Source organism: Centropristis striata, chromosome 5 (assembly GCF_030273125.1).
Source record: "Centropristis striata isolate RG_2023a ecotype Rhode Island chromosome 5, C.striata_1.0, whole genome shotgun sequence".
In the NCBI taxonomy this organism is placed as follows: domain Eukaryota; kingdom Metazoa; phylum Chordata; class Actinopteri; order Perciformes; family Serranidae; genus Centropristis; species Centropristis striata.
The window spans coordinates 38057879-38070041 of NC_081521.1; the positions used below are offsets into that span (position 1 = coordinate 38057879).

Below are 12163 nucleotides of genomic sequence, written 5' to 3' on the forward strand. Positions count from 1 at the left end.
TCAACTGACTCTATGATGTGATGAACTAGCATGCTAGTTAGCCAACTCCTTAATCGTAATAGTCAATTTTACCACGGCTCATTTTAGAAATGCCACCGCAAGAAAACATTATTTGCCACCTTCGCTAATGTTAGGTCGTTCTTACTCAGCATCAGCTAGATAAAAGTGAAAGCTCACAAAGGAGAAATTAAATTAGTTCATATGTGACTAAGATCTTTTTTCTCTTTAAACAGCACAATCCAACAGGGAATCGTTTGTCTTCATATTGGACCAGGTCCTCTTTCAGGTCCTAAATCGGATACAGGTCCAATGTTTTCCAAGCCTCAGTCTGAACAGTCATCACACGTTTCATGCGATTTTAACATCACTCTAGAGCCCCTGTTGCCAGCCACGTCAGCCCAATTTAAGTGCTTTCTCAGGGAAAGAAGGGTCTCCTGAGATGAGTGTCTAACCGTGAGTCTTGTGAAGAGTCGCTGACAGATGTAGTCAGAGGTATGCCTTGACATCCTGAAATTTTGAATGAAATCTGTTCATAGAGCCATTCAAGTCATGGTCCCACCACTCCTGGCTCCAGCTCCTCATCCACACACACCTCCATATAGACGTAGCAGCCATTGCTCTACAAAAAGCCGTTTTTAAACATTTTGCTCTCCTGGGCTCCTCCTTTTTTTCATTATCATCTGTTCATAACTTCACCGTCTCCCGACGTAAATGATGACTTTTGTACACAGCGCGCAAATGCAGGTCAGTTCAGAACCATGGCTACATTTAAAAAATGATGTGAATAGCCAAACAAAACAAATCAGATCTGAGCAAAAAATCTGAATTGAGCTTTAAGACCTGCAGTGTGGACGTAGCCTATCTGATAAAAACCAAAGAGGGACCAAGTTATACTCTGCAGAGCTAAACACACACACCTCATAAACCAGATGGTGCTTTTCTTTGTTTTAGTAGCCAGCTAGGCTAGCTTACTGGCTAACCTCAGAGGCAACTATATGTATGACGCTAATTGTGAAAGGAAGAGTGACAAATTTAGAGGTAAAAAGCACTATTCAGTAAAGATCACTTTACTGAATAGGAAGTAAAGTGACTTGCAGACAGTTTGTTAAATGGATGTATACGTCACACTACACTGTAAGTGGTCCATTGGATGGAAAATGAAAGTCAGATATTGGGCCCTCCCCTTAAATGACACTGGAATATTATTTTAAAAATGGTCTCAATATCTTTAATGACAAAGTATTATTCCACAGAGTCAAATGCTCATTAAACCTTGAGTGAAAGAACAATTTAAAACCATTAAGTTAGGATTTCTATTATCAAATAAATATAATGGGTCATAAAATGATACATAAGAAAGAAAAATAAGTATGTATCGTAGGTCTGTTTTGAATGTTTGGATAATATTATAGAATTTGGGACATGGTCAACATTTTCTCAACATTTGGTCAAACATGACTTAAAATCTGTAGACATGGTAGCAGCTCGTTGGGCAGCAAGTCTTATTACATAAAAATAAATTTACTCAATAAAATTTGAGTCTGTCGGTTGCACCAGTAATGTTGGTGTCATTTGACCTCGAATACAACACATATTGGAATATTAACAGCTGGAAAAAAACATTCGTATAGAATCTCTGCTGCCTACATATAGTATCATTACTGAGTATATTCAGTTTGCAGTTTCTGACTAAACAAAAGCTGAAACTGCAGCATGGCATTGTCCAAATTTAGTTTGTGATTTGTTCAGTGATAATATCAGAAAACACCTGTGTCAGTAAATCCCAGGAGGACAGGTTTAAAACAATCAAGAAAATGCACCAAAAAACTCCTCTGACAATAGTATATTGAATTAAATTAATTAATTTTATTTTATTTATTAATTTAATCCTAATTAGTGTGGGAGGAAACCGGAGATCCCGGGGAAAACCCACGCAAACACGGGGAGGTCATGCAACCTCCTCAGCAGACCTGAGCCAAGAATTAATTAATTAATTAATTAATTAATTAATCAATTAAAGACCTTCGATCTGCGCAGCTCCAGCAATGGCTGGGCTTCCATGCTGCCCTTGGAAATAGTTGTGAAGGTTTTGCAGTAAAAGTCTTGAGCATCTGAGCTGGGTTTCGTGCAATTGATGAGTGAAGCCCTTTGCATACTCCACAAGAACAGAGAAATTTCCAGGGCTGCAAGAACAAAATGATATAATTCTGTACTTGCAGCCTTGGGAGAGACAAGTTTAGGCATGTTTCCATTAGGTACTTTTCCACAATGGAAATGTGCCTAACATTTCCATTAGGTACTTTTCCCTCTAGCTCAGAAAGTACCTGCCTCGGGTCGCGGGGGCAGCAGGACATTCCAGACATTCATCTCCCGAGACATAACGTCCAGCTCCTCCTGGGGGACCCCGAGGCGTTCCCAGGCCAGGCGAGAGATGGGCATAGCTGAATCACTCAGCCACGAAAGTACTCAGTCGAAACATGCCTTTTCTCTGTTCTTGCGGAGTATGTATTAGCCGTGAGTTTTACTACAAAACCTTCAGACCATTTCAATCGTCTACCTTACTTATGCAGCAGAAGGAGAATAACTTCCTCTTCAAGGTGGAGAAGAATCTTCGGATCCCTTTCTTCTCTTTCTTCTTCTTGGGCTCACTGACCTCTGCAAAAATATAGTATAAAGTTGTCAGTGCTTATGTCCACTTTGAAGGAGTTATTGTGAATGCAGAGTGGAAAGCCAATGCAGACGAGAAGACGCTATTTTCTTACCAAGGACGACTGCTGAGTCGGTGCTGTCCGAGTCTGTGCTGTCCGAGTCTTCGCTGTCCGAGTCTTCACTGTCCGAGTCTTCGCTGTCCGAGTCAGTGCTGTCCGAGTCAGTGCTGTCAGAGTCAGTGCTGTCCGAGTCTTGCGTTGAAACGGTGTCGGGAGAATCCAGGAAGATGGTCTGGATGTCACTGTCCTTAGATGGGCTTGTTGTGACACTGCTAGTGTCGGACTCCGATGTGAGACTGTAAACAGAGGTTTGGTCACTGATGCTTTGTAGTGTGCATTCACTATCATACTTACCTTCTGAAGAGTCGGTCTTCTGGTCCTCCACAGCCTGGGGTCTACACGTACACAAACAGATATATTTAGAGTCATTGTTTGTCCATGAAAGATTAAAATGATCCATACCCTTTTTACCCTGAGCTGAAAGATTAGTGGCCAGAGGAAATGATCTTACCCATTGTTGCTCCTCTGTTTGGGGGCTAACTCCTGCATGGCCTTTTCAACTGGCCGAACCATAATGACTCCTTCGGTGGGCTCTATGGCGTATCTACAGGAGGGTTCACATGTTTAAGAACAAAAGTAGCATTTTAGCTAACTTAACCTAAAATTAAAGATGCTTACTACTGAAACACACTGTTAATGTACTGTCCTGTTTGTGTTCAATAGTTATGCCCTTATTTGAAGGATTATTAGCCAGATTAAATGATCTTACCTGATGCAGCTCTTCTGTTTGGTGGCTTCTTCCCTCCAAATGGTCTTCTCAGCTGGCCGAACCATGATGACACCTGGGGGCGGCTCCATTGTATATCTACAGGAGGGTTCAAATGTACGAGAGGTTCTAAAGAGAAAAACAAAGACGCATGCACTTAATAAATATTGTTGTTCGAGAGCAAATGCTCCTTTCTACCACATAATCCAAAAGAAATATATAAACCATCACATACCTGTCATTAGTCTTGGTCTCTGCAGTGTTTTTCTTGCTGACTGATTGTTTCTGCCAGGCTGCAATACTACTGCTACTAAAAGGATAAATATACGCTTTAATGATCATGTAAAAATTGCACACTGTAACCGACTGGTTTTTCATGACCTGTGTGCCAAGAAGAAGGCCTAATATACAGAAACACTTACAGACTGGTGGGCCTGGGGTAGCTCCCCAGTATGAAAGGATGTTGCAGGATTTCGCTCGGGGTTATCCTTTTCTTGGGATCCATCTGAAGCATTTCCTTTAACAGCTCAACACAATCCTTCCTATCAGCAGCCTCTGCGCTGTTTGCTGTGTGCTGGCTCGACTAAATTTTGAAAAAAAAAAAAAGAAGAAAAGATTTAAATTGAAATTTTCCTCGCTCATAAAATGGACTATTTTATGTGTTCCTCTGCAAGCAGCATCTACTTGACAACCTACTGTTTTCAAATCATCCAGAGAGGAAAACTTGTACTTCCTCCTATCCACCATCTTGTGTCCCGTCACAGCCTCGTAGTGAAATGGCTTCTAAAAGAAGACAAAATCTGCATGAGGATTTTTTTTTCAGAGATGACATATTTATACCAACAACAAATTATCTTGTTGAGTAAAATTTATGTTTGGTTAGTGAAGTCAAAAACGGCTGTAATACTATACCATGAGTTCCCAGTTCAAAAACGCAAAGTACTTGTGTTTCGCATTGAAGTACGTTGAAGTATTTAATCCTCTATCCAGAATTCTCTTTGGAAGATCACCCAGGAGGTCGATGATGAAACTCAGCTGCAGTCAAACACAGCAAAATATTATTATCCATGGCTAATAATGAAGATAAAGGTCAAAGTTGCATTTGTTTGTTGTGGCTGCGGTTTGAGAAGCCAAAGTATTTAAAATGCATCACCTCTCATTATTACTACAATATAGCATTGGGAAAGGTGTAGAAACAAAACAGAACTGGTACTTACCACCTGATACTCATATTGCCCCGGGAAAAGTGGAAAGCCGAGGAGAAGCTCTGCCATCACTGTGCCAAGAGACCAAATGTCGATGGCCTCACTGAATGGGAAGCCCACAATGACTTCAGGAGCCCTTAGTGTGGAAGAACAACACAATGTTTAAAACCATAAAAATACAACTAGGGTAAAGCATAGTATGAAGGGGTTTCTGGGGTTTTGAATACATACTACTGTGCTGTGAAGCAATATTTGACCAACAAAGAGTATCGTTATCTCATTAACTGAATGGAAACGTAAATCCAAACAATTCTAATAAAGATGTCTAAAGGTCTTACCTGTTCCAAAGAGGCTGAACACCAAGTCCAGGATGGACTTCAGGTTTCTCAAGAGTTAAGCCAAAGTCAATTAGCTTCACTCTGAAGGGCTGTCTCCGATGGTCCACCAGCATGATGTTGTCCAATTTCAAGTCTGTGTGGATCAGTCCAAATCCCTTCAGCGCAGTTAATGCCGTCACCACCTTCAAGTAAAGTCAAACACAGAATGTGAAGGATGTACCACTTTGGAAAACTGAACAATGCTATATATTTTACTATCTATTTGGTGCTGTGTTCATACATCTTGGATGATGGTCCTTATTCCGTGTAGGGGAAGAGGAGCAAAGTTTGTCAGCCGCATGTAATCTAAGATGCTCATGTCCAGCATTTCAAAGACCATGAAGGTCCGGTCGATCTTGCAGAACCATTCAAGGCATCTGACAATGTTGTTCTTCTCAGGGTCCAAACATCTGAGCTTTTTCAGTATGCGCAGCTGGAGAGAATCAACAAGTTGGAAATGGTCAGCAACAGTTTATGTAATAACACATATTTATAATGACTCAGACAGTGTCCAAAAGTAGCTCACCTCTCTCTGGTTCCCATGTTGCTGATTTCTTAGTTTTAACACCTTCACAGCTACATTCTCTTTTGTGTCCTGTTTTAAACAGTGGACGACCTGTCCGAAGCAGCCCTGTCCCAGAACTTTCAGGATCTTATAGTTGTCTGAGATTGTGTTTACTAGTGGTTTATTCGTTTCCATTTCTGCAAAGATAACTGAAAGCAAGGAGACAATGTTATTTTCAATTGCCTACAGGTAATTAACAATTAAGTATTTTGGTGCACTCATTAACTTCAAATAAAGTGGCAGTCGTACATGGTCACATATTTACAATTCCCACACAGGCTTTGCATCTTTCAGGCCGCAACAAATATCAACAGATTGATATAATGTATTGTATTTCTTTCTCAAGAAGCATTGTATAATGTTTTTTATAAACTCTACCTTTATGATTTTAATCAGATAACGCAATTTGTACAACAATTCTTGAAGTACGCTGTACTACAGCGTCGCAACAAATGTCTCAATAAGCCTTTAATAATGTATTTAAAAGCTCCACCTTAATTGTTTTAATCAGATAACACAATGTTTGTACAAAAAATGAACATTTTTTGAAGTACACTGTACTAGAAAAGTTTAGGGGCATTTACAAGCAGCCACATGCTTAATAAACACTGAAATACTTATGTTTAATATTTCACTAGCTTTTCCAGGTGTAATTGTAAGTAACAGGTTCACACAATTTGATTCAAGAGAGAAAACAAAACAATAATTACCTGTATCAGATACAGAATGGGGCAGTTTGTCTAGTAGCTAACTTAGGTTGAGCTGTTTGAATTTGTATCAAACTGTTCAGTTCAGAAGTTGAAGTCAGACTGAGGTTTTGTCTTGTGAGGTGGATAACATTAGAATGAAGAATGTTGATTTCGCACATAAATTAGAATGTTTCTGATGTCATGGCATGTGTGATGGAACATTCTGCATTCCGTCAGTGAACATTAGTTCTAATGTGAAAACAGGCAGTGTAGTTAAATGATGCAATCACCAAACCTCAAACAAAGTGGCAGTCAGACGTGGTCACATATTTAACAAATATTTACAATTTTTTTCAGCCCATTTTATCTCCGGAAAACAAGCTGCCTAATAATTATGCACACCTTGATATCAGATGTTGATCTCCTTAGGCCACACCCTCCCTCATTTCACAAATCACATCACCTGATATGTTCAAACCCAATAAGCACTCAAGTTTATACAGGTTGGAGTTGGAAAATATGCATAAAAATGATGATATGGTTAAAATACTCACTTGCCTAATAATTGAGCACACAGTGTAAATATCTCTCTCGCATTGAGTTATATTTCTAGCCCTTTCCCCTGATTGTAACTCCCAAATATTCATCAATTTTATAATTGTAACCCTTTAATTGCCAGTTTGTTTACATAATGCCACTGCCAAACATCTGGGATATGCAGTATTTTGCCAAGACACTTTATTCTAGACTTATTATAGGATGCCAAATGTACAGCCCAAATATTTTTTTAGTAAGTTACACATAGCTTTATCATGCATCATCAAGAGAAAAATGCACCTCGTGCTCATAATGATATATCTTCACTGTGTTTACAATGGGGTTTTGCACTGTCACTCTTTTTAGATGTCACTAAACACCTTTGAGTTAAAAAGAAGAGGACATAGTTGAGGGTAGAGCTGTTGGCGTTAAGAGTTAAATATAGATTTGAATTCAATCATTTGCATGTGATAATTATCTTTTGTGCAGGTTAGGGGTCAAGGTTAGACAGTCCGAACTAAGAGATTTTCCACTTTTATATGTTAAATTCAAAAGAGACTTTTTTCAATTGCCTACAGTCAATTAAAAATGTAGCATTTTAATGCACTCATTAATTCAAACAAAGTGGCAGTCAGACATGGTCACATATTAACAGATATTTACAATTCCCACACCGGTTACACTTTGCTTCTTACAGGCTGCAACAAATATCAACAGATTGATATAATATATTGTTTTTCTGTCTCAAGAAGCATTTTATAATGTTTTTAAAAACTCTACCTTTATGATTTTAATCAGATAACGCAATGTTTGTACAACAATTTTTGAAGTACGCTGTACTAGAACAGTTAGAGAAGTTAGATAATTAACAATTTAGCATTTTAGTGCAGTAATTCACTAAAAACAAAGTGTCAGTCAGACATGGTCACATATTTAACAGATATTTACAATTCCCACACAGGCTACACTTTGCTTCTTTCAGGTCGCAGCAAATGTCTCAATAAGCCTTTAATAATGTATTTAAAAGCTCCACCTTAATTGTTTTAATCAGATAACACAATGTTTGTACAAAAAAATGAACATTTTTTGAAGTACACTGTACTAGAAAAGTTTAGGGGCATTTACAAGCAGCCACATGCTAAATAAACACTGAAATACTAATGTTTAATATTTCACTAGCTTTTCCAGGTGTAATTGTAAGTAACAGGTTCACACAATCTGATTCAAGAGAGAAAACAAAACAATAATTACCTGTATCAGATACAGAATGGGGCAGTTTGTCTAGTAGCTAACTTAGGTTGAGCTGTTTGAATTTGTATCAAACTGTTCAGTTCAGAAGTTGAAGTCAGACTGAGGTTTTGTCTTGTGGGGTTGATAACATTAGAATGAAGAATGTTGATTTCGAACATGAATTTCAATGTTTCTGATGTCATAGCATGTGTGATGGAACATTCAGCATTCCGTCAGTGAACATTAGTTCTAATGTGAAAACAGGCAGTGTAGTTAAATGATGCAATCACCAAACCTCAAACCTTTTTCAGCCCATTTTGTCTCCGAAAAAAACAAGCTGCCTAATAATTATGCACACCTTGATACCAGATGTTGATCTCCTTAGGCCACACCCTCCCTCATTTCACAAATCACATCACCTGATATTCTCAAACCCAATAAGCACTCAAGTTTATACAGGTTGGAGTTGGAAAATATGCATAAAAATTAATGTTGCTTAATGTTAATTGTGCACATGTACATGCACATGTGTGTATAATTGTAACCCTTTAATTGCCAGTTTGTTTACATAATGCCACTGCCAAACATCTGGGATATGCAGTATTTTGGCAAGACACTTTATTCTAGACTTATTATAGGATGCCAAATGTACAGCCCAAATATTTTTTTAGTAAGTTACACATAGCTTTATCATGCATCATCAAGAGAAAAATGCACCTCATGCTCATAATGATATATCTTCACTGTGTTTACAATGGGGTTTTGCACTGTCACTCTTTTTAGATGTCACTAAACACCTTTGAGTTAAAAAGAAGAGGACATAGTTGAGGGTAGAGCTGTTGGCGTTAAGAGTTAAATATAGATTTGAATTCAATCATTTGCATGTGATAATTATCTTTTGTGCAGGTTAGGGGTCAAGGTTAGACAGTCCGAACTAAGAGATTTACCACATTTATATGTTAAATTCAAAAGAGACTTTTTTCAATTGCCTACAGTCAGTTAAAAATGTAGCACTTTAATGCACTCATTAATTCAAACAAAGTGGCAGTCAGACATGGTCACATATTAACAGATATTTACAATTCCCACACCGGTTACACTTTGCTTCTTACAGGCTGCAACAAATATCAACAGATGGATAAAATGTATTGTTTTTCTGCCTAAGAAGCATTTTATAATCTTTCTTAATGATTTTAATCAGATAATGCAATGTTTGTGAAAGTTTTGCAGTATTTGTACAATTTTTGAAGTACATTGTACTAGAAAAATTAGAGCCGTTTTGTGGGTCATTAACAAGCAGCTCCATGTTTAATTAACACTGAAATACTGTTTAATATTTCAGTAGCTTTTCCAGTTGTAATTGTAAGTAACAGGTTCACATAATCTGATTTAAGATAGAAAACAAAACAGTAATTACCTGTATCGGATACAGAATGGTGCGGGTTGTCGAGTAGTCGTTGAGTAGTCGAGTTGTTTGAATTTGTATCAATCCGTTCAGTTCAGACGTTGAAGTCAGACTGAGATTTTGGGGTTAATAAGATAAGAATGAAGAATGTTGATTTCGCACATAAATTAGAATGTTTCTGATGTCATGTACACATGTCATGTGATCACAGAACAACAACATTAGAACAACATTCCATCAGATAACATCTATTGTGAATACAATGACAGTATAGTCAAATGATGCAGTCAACAAAACAGTCTTATAAACAAGTCATTTAAAATGTGCTTTAAACTCATGACATTATATTGTACTCTATTGATAAATGATGCTACAACATACATTTATCAATAAATGTTTGACCCTTGTTTGACCCTCTGCTGTCCATAGAGGAACATCATCTGTCAAAAAACTGTCATAAAATGATATATTATTGATATATCCATCAACTAAGGCCTGATCACAACTGCCATATAATAATATAATATTCATTAATTTTCAAAGTTTTAACTTTGTTTGTCTACATTATGCCATAAACACATTGTCTGTAAAAAAAATAAATGTGAGGGGAAATTTATTTTTTGCTATCCAGTGTGTCTAAATCATTAGCAGTAACATTGATTCAGTACATTTTTACATTATTTTGATATTATTTATTTATTTATTCATTGATTGTGGAGGGTTGGATTTAAATACCTTTTTAACCCGAATACCACCGATTCTATATGAAACATGTTATGAATTGTGCAGCGTAAGATCAAAAAATACTCCTACTTGTTATTTTTAAAGGAAAATATGTCCCCTTCTTTAAACTTCTATACAATACTATTTTTCATATTTATTTCCACTCTCATTGAGTTATATTTCTAACCCTTTCCTCTGATCATAACTCCCAAATATTCATAAAATTATATATAATTATAATATAATTGTAAGCCTTTAATTAGCAGTTACAAAATGCCAATGCCAAACATCTGGGATATGCAGTATTTTGGCTACACACTTTATTATGGACTCATTTTAGGATGCTATATGTACAGCCAAAATGATTTTTAAAAAATAATTAAAAAGCCAAAAACATCTCTATATATAGTAAATTGCATATAACTTTTATCACGCCTCATCAAGAGAACAATGCATCTCATGTTCATAATCATATATCTTCACTGTGTTTACAGTGGGGCGTTGCACTGCCACTCTAATGCCACTAGATGTCATTAAACACCTTTGAGTTAAAAAGAAGAGGACATAGTTGAGGGTAGAATTTGTTATTTCCACAGAAAGATCTCTAAATATTATCTGGGAAGGTTATCCGCAGCAGAGAGCATTGTATTTTGAGGTTTCATTGTTTCTTGGAGCAGAATGGGAGGGAAGGGGAAAGAAAGAGTTCCAGTGAGTTCTGGAAGGAGCTATTGGCGTTAAGAGTTAAATATAAATTTGAATTCAATCATTTGCATGTGACTATTGTTTTTTGTGTAGGTTAGGGGTCAAGGTTAGACAGTCCGAACTAAGAGATTTTCCACATTAATATGTTACAAGCAAAAGAGACTGTGCTCAAGTGTAGCAAAGCATGTGTGCACAGCTTTAATGAAGAACAGTTTGACAGTAGTGTGCGACTGGAGTGATCAAATAGACAGTATGTATCATGATTTTATTTGCATGAAGCTATTACTCCTCAGAGTCAGACCAAAGCCAGCATCCAGCCTATCTGCTTTAAGGTATTTGCTCCTCCAGCAGCTTCTTCTTCACAAAACAAACACCTCATCCCTTCACCCAGTTTGTGTTGGATGTTAAATGGCTTTAGCAGGACCCTTTACTCCACAGAGAGTTAAAAAAACCAGTGCTGCAAAAAACAAACAAACATGAATCTACTTTCCCCTGATTGAACAGAGATGTTTGCTTCAGTGGTTTCGTTTCTTTATGAGACTACACAATTGGCACATTACCTCTGTCAAACTACAAATCAGTCATTCAAAAATGATACACAAAAAAAAAAACTGAGATGACAACATTTCAGTGCTACATTTTCTCATTCTCCCTATATGTATTGGAGTGTAATTCTTTTTTTTAAAGATACAATGTGCAATAAACAAAGTTAAATATGAATTTGACTGGTAGCATTTTTTTTTCAATGTTCTATACATATCACAATAGCACCTCCGAAATCAGTTGGTCTCTGTGTAGTTTCAAGTGTAATCATTATTTTTATACGTTTATATATACTGTATATATATATACACACACACACACACACACACACAAATCACAATAATATCCACAGTAATCGACTGATAATATCAATATTGTGGATTATTTAAAAAAAAAAAAGCTCATATAGTGACAGCCACACCTCCCTTATGTACTTATGAACAGTGGATTGAGACTCAGTAGGCCTGTTAGGCAGCTAAAGGACAAAAACACTCTATCTCCCTCCCCTGCAGTGGAGTTTAATGTGGGCGTGATTGACAAGAAAAGAGTCAACGCCCCCTCTTACCACCCACTCTCCTTATTGGTTGGTAAGTGGAAGTCATATTTGGGGCTCTCCCCATTATTGAAACTCTTATATTATTTTAGAAATGATCAATATCTATAATAAAAATATATTCTCCACAGGCACAAATAGGATCTACACAAAACTTTAA

General features: G+C 37.1%; 2 protein-coding genes across 2 annotated transcripts in view; both read right to left on the reverse strand.

Moving 5' to 3' along the window:
- Nucleotides 1-491, reverse strand: part of LOC131971219 (homeodomain-interacting protein kinase 2-like) — a 30590-nt gene extending 30099 nt beyond the window's left edge. The window contains exon 1 of the mRNA XM_059332544.1: nt 453-491. The gene's annotated coding sequence lies outside the window, so the exon portion shown is untranslated. The remainder of the gene's footprint in view (nt 1-452) is intronic.
- A 2299-nt stretch (nt 492-2790) lies between these two features.
- LOC131971570 (homeodomain-interacting protein kinase 2-like) lies at nt 2791-6647 on the reverse strand (the record flags this gene model as incomplete). The annotated part of the gene is made up of 12 exons (XM_059333079.1): nt 6332-6647; nt 5583-5770; nt 5298-5489; nt 5018-5199; nt 4692-4815; nt 4387-4509; nt 4171-4257; nt 3897-4057; nt 3710-3784; nt 3478-3603; nt 3220-3312; nt 2791-3103 (listed from the first exon to the last, which is right to left on the reverse strand). Coding segments are annotated over exons 2-12 (1650 nt in total), but the record flags the coding sequence as incomplete, so codon positions are not given.
- Between the last annotated feature and the right edge of the window lie 5516 nt (nt 6648-12163).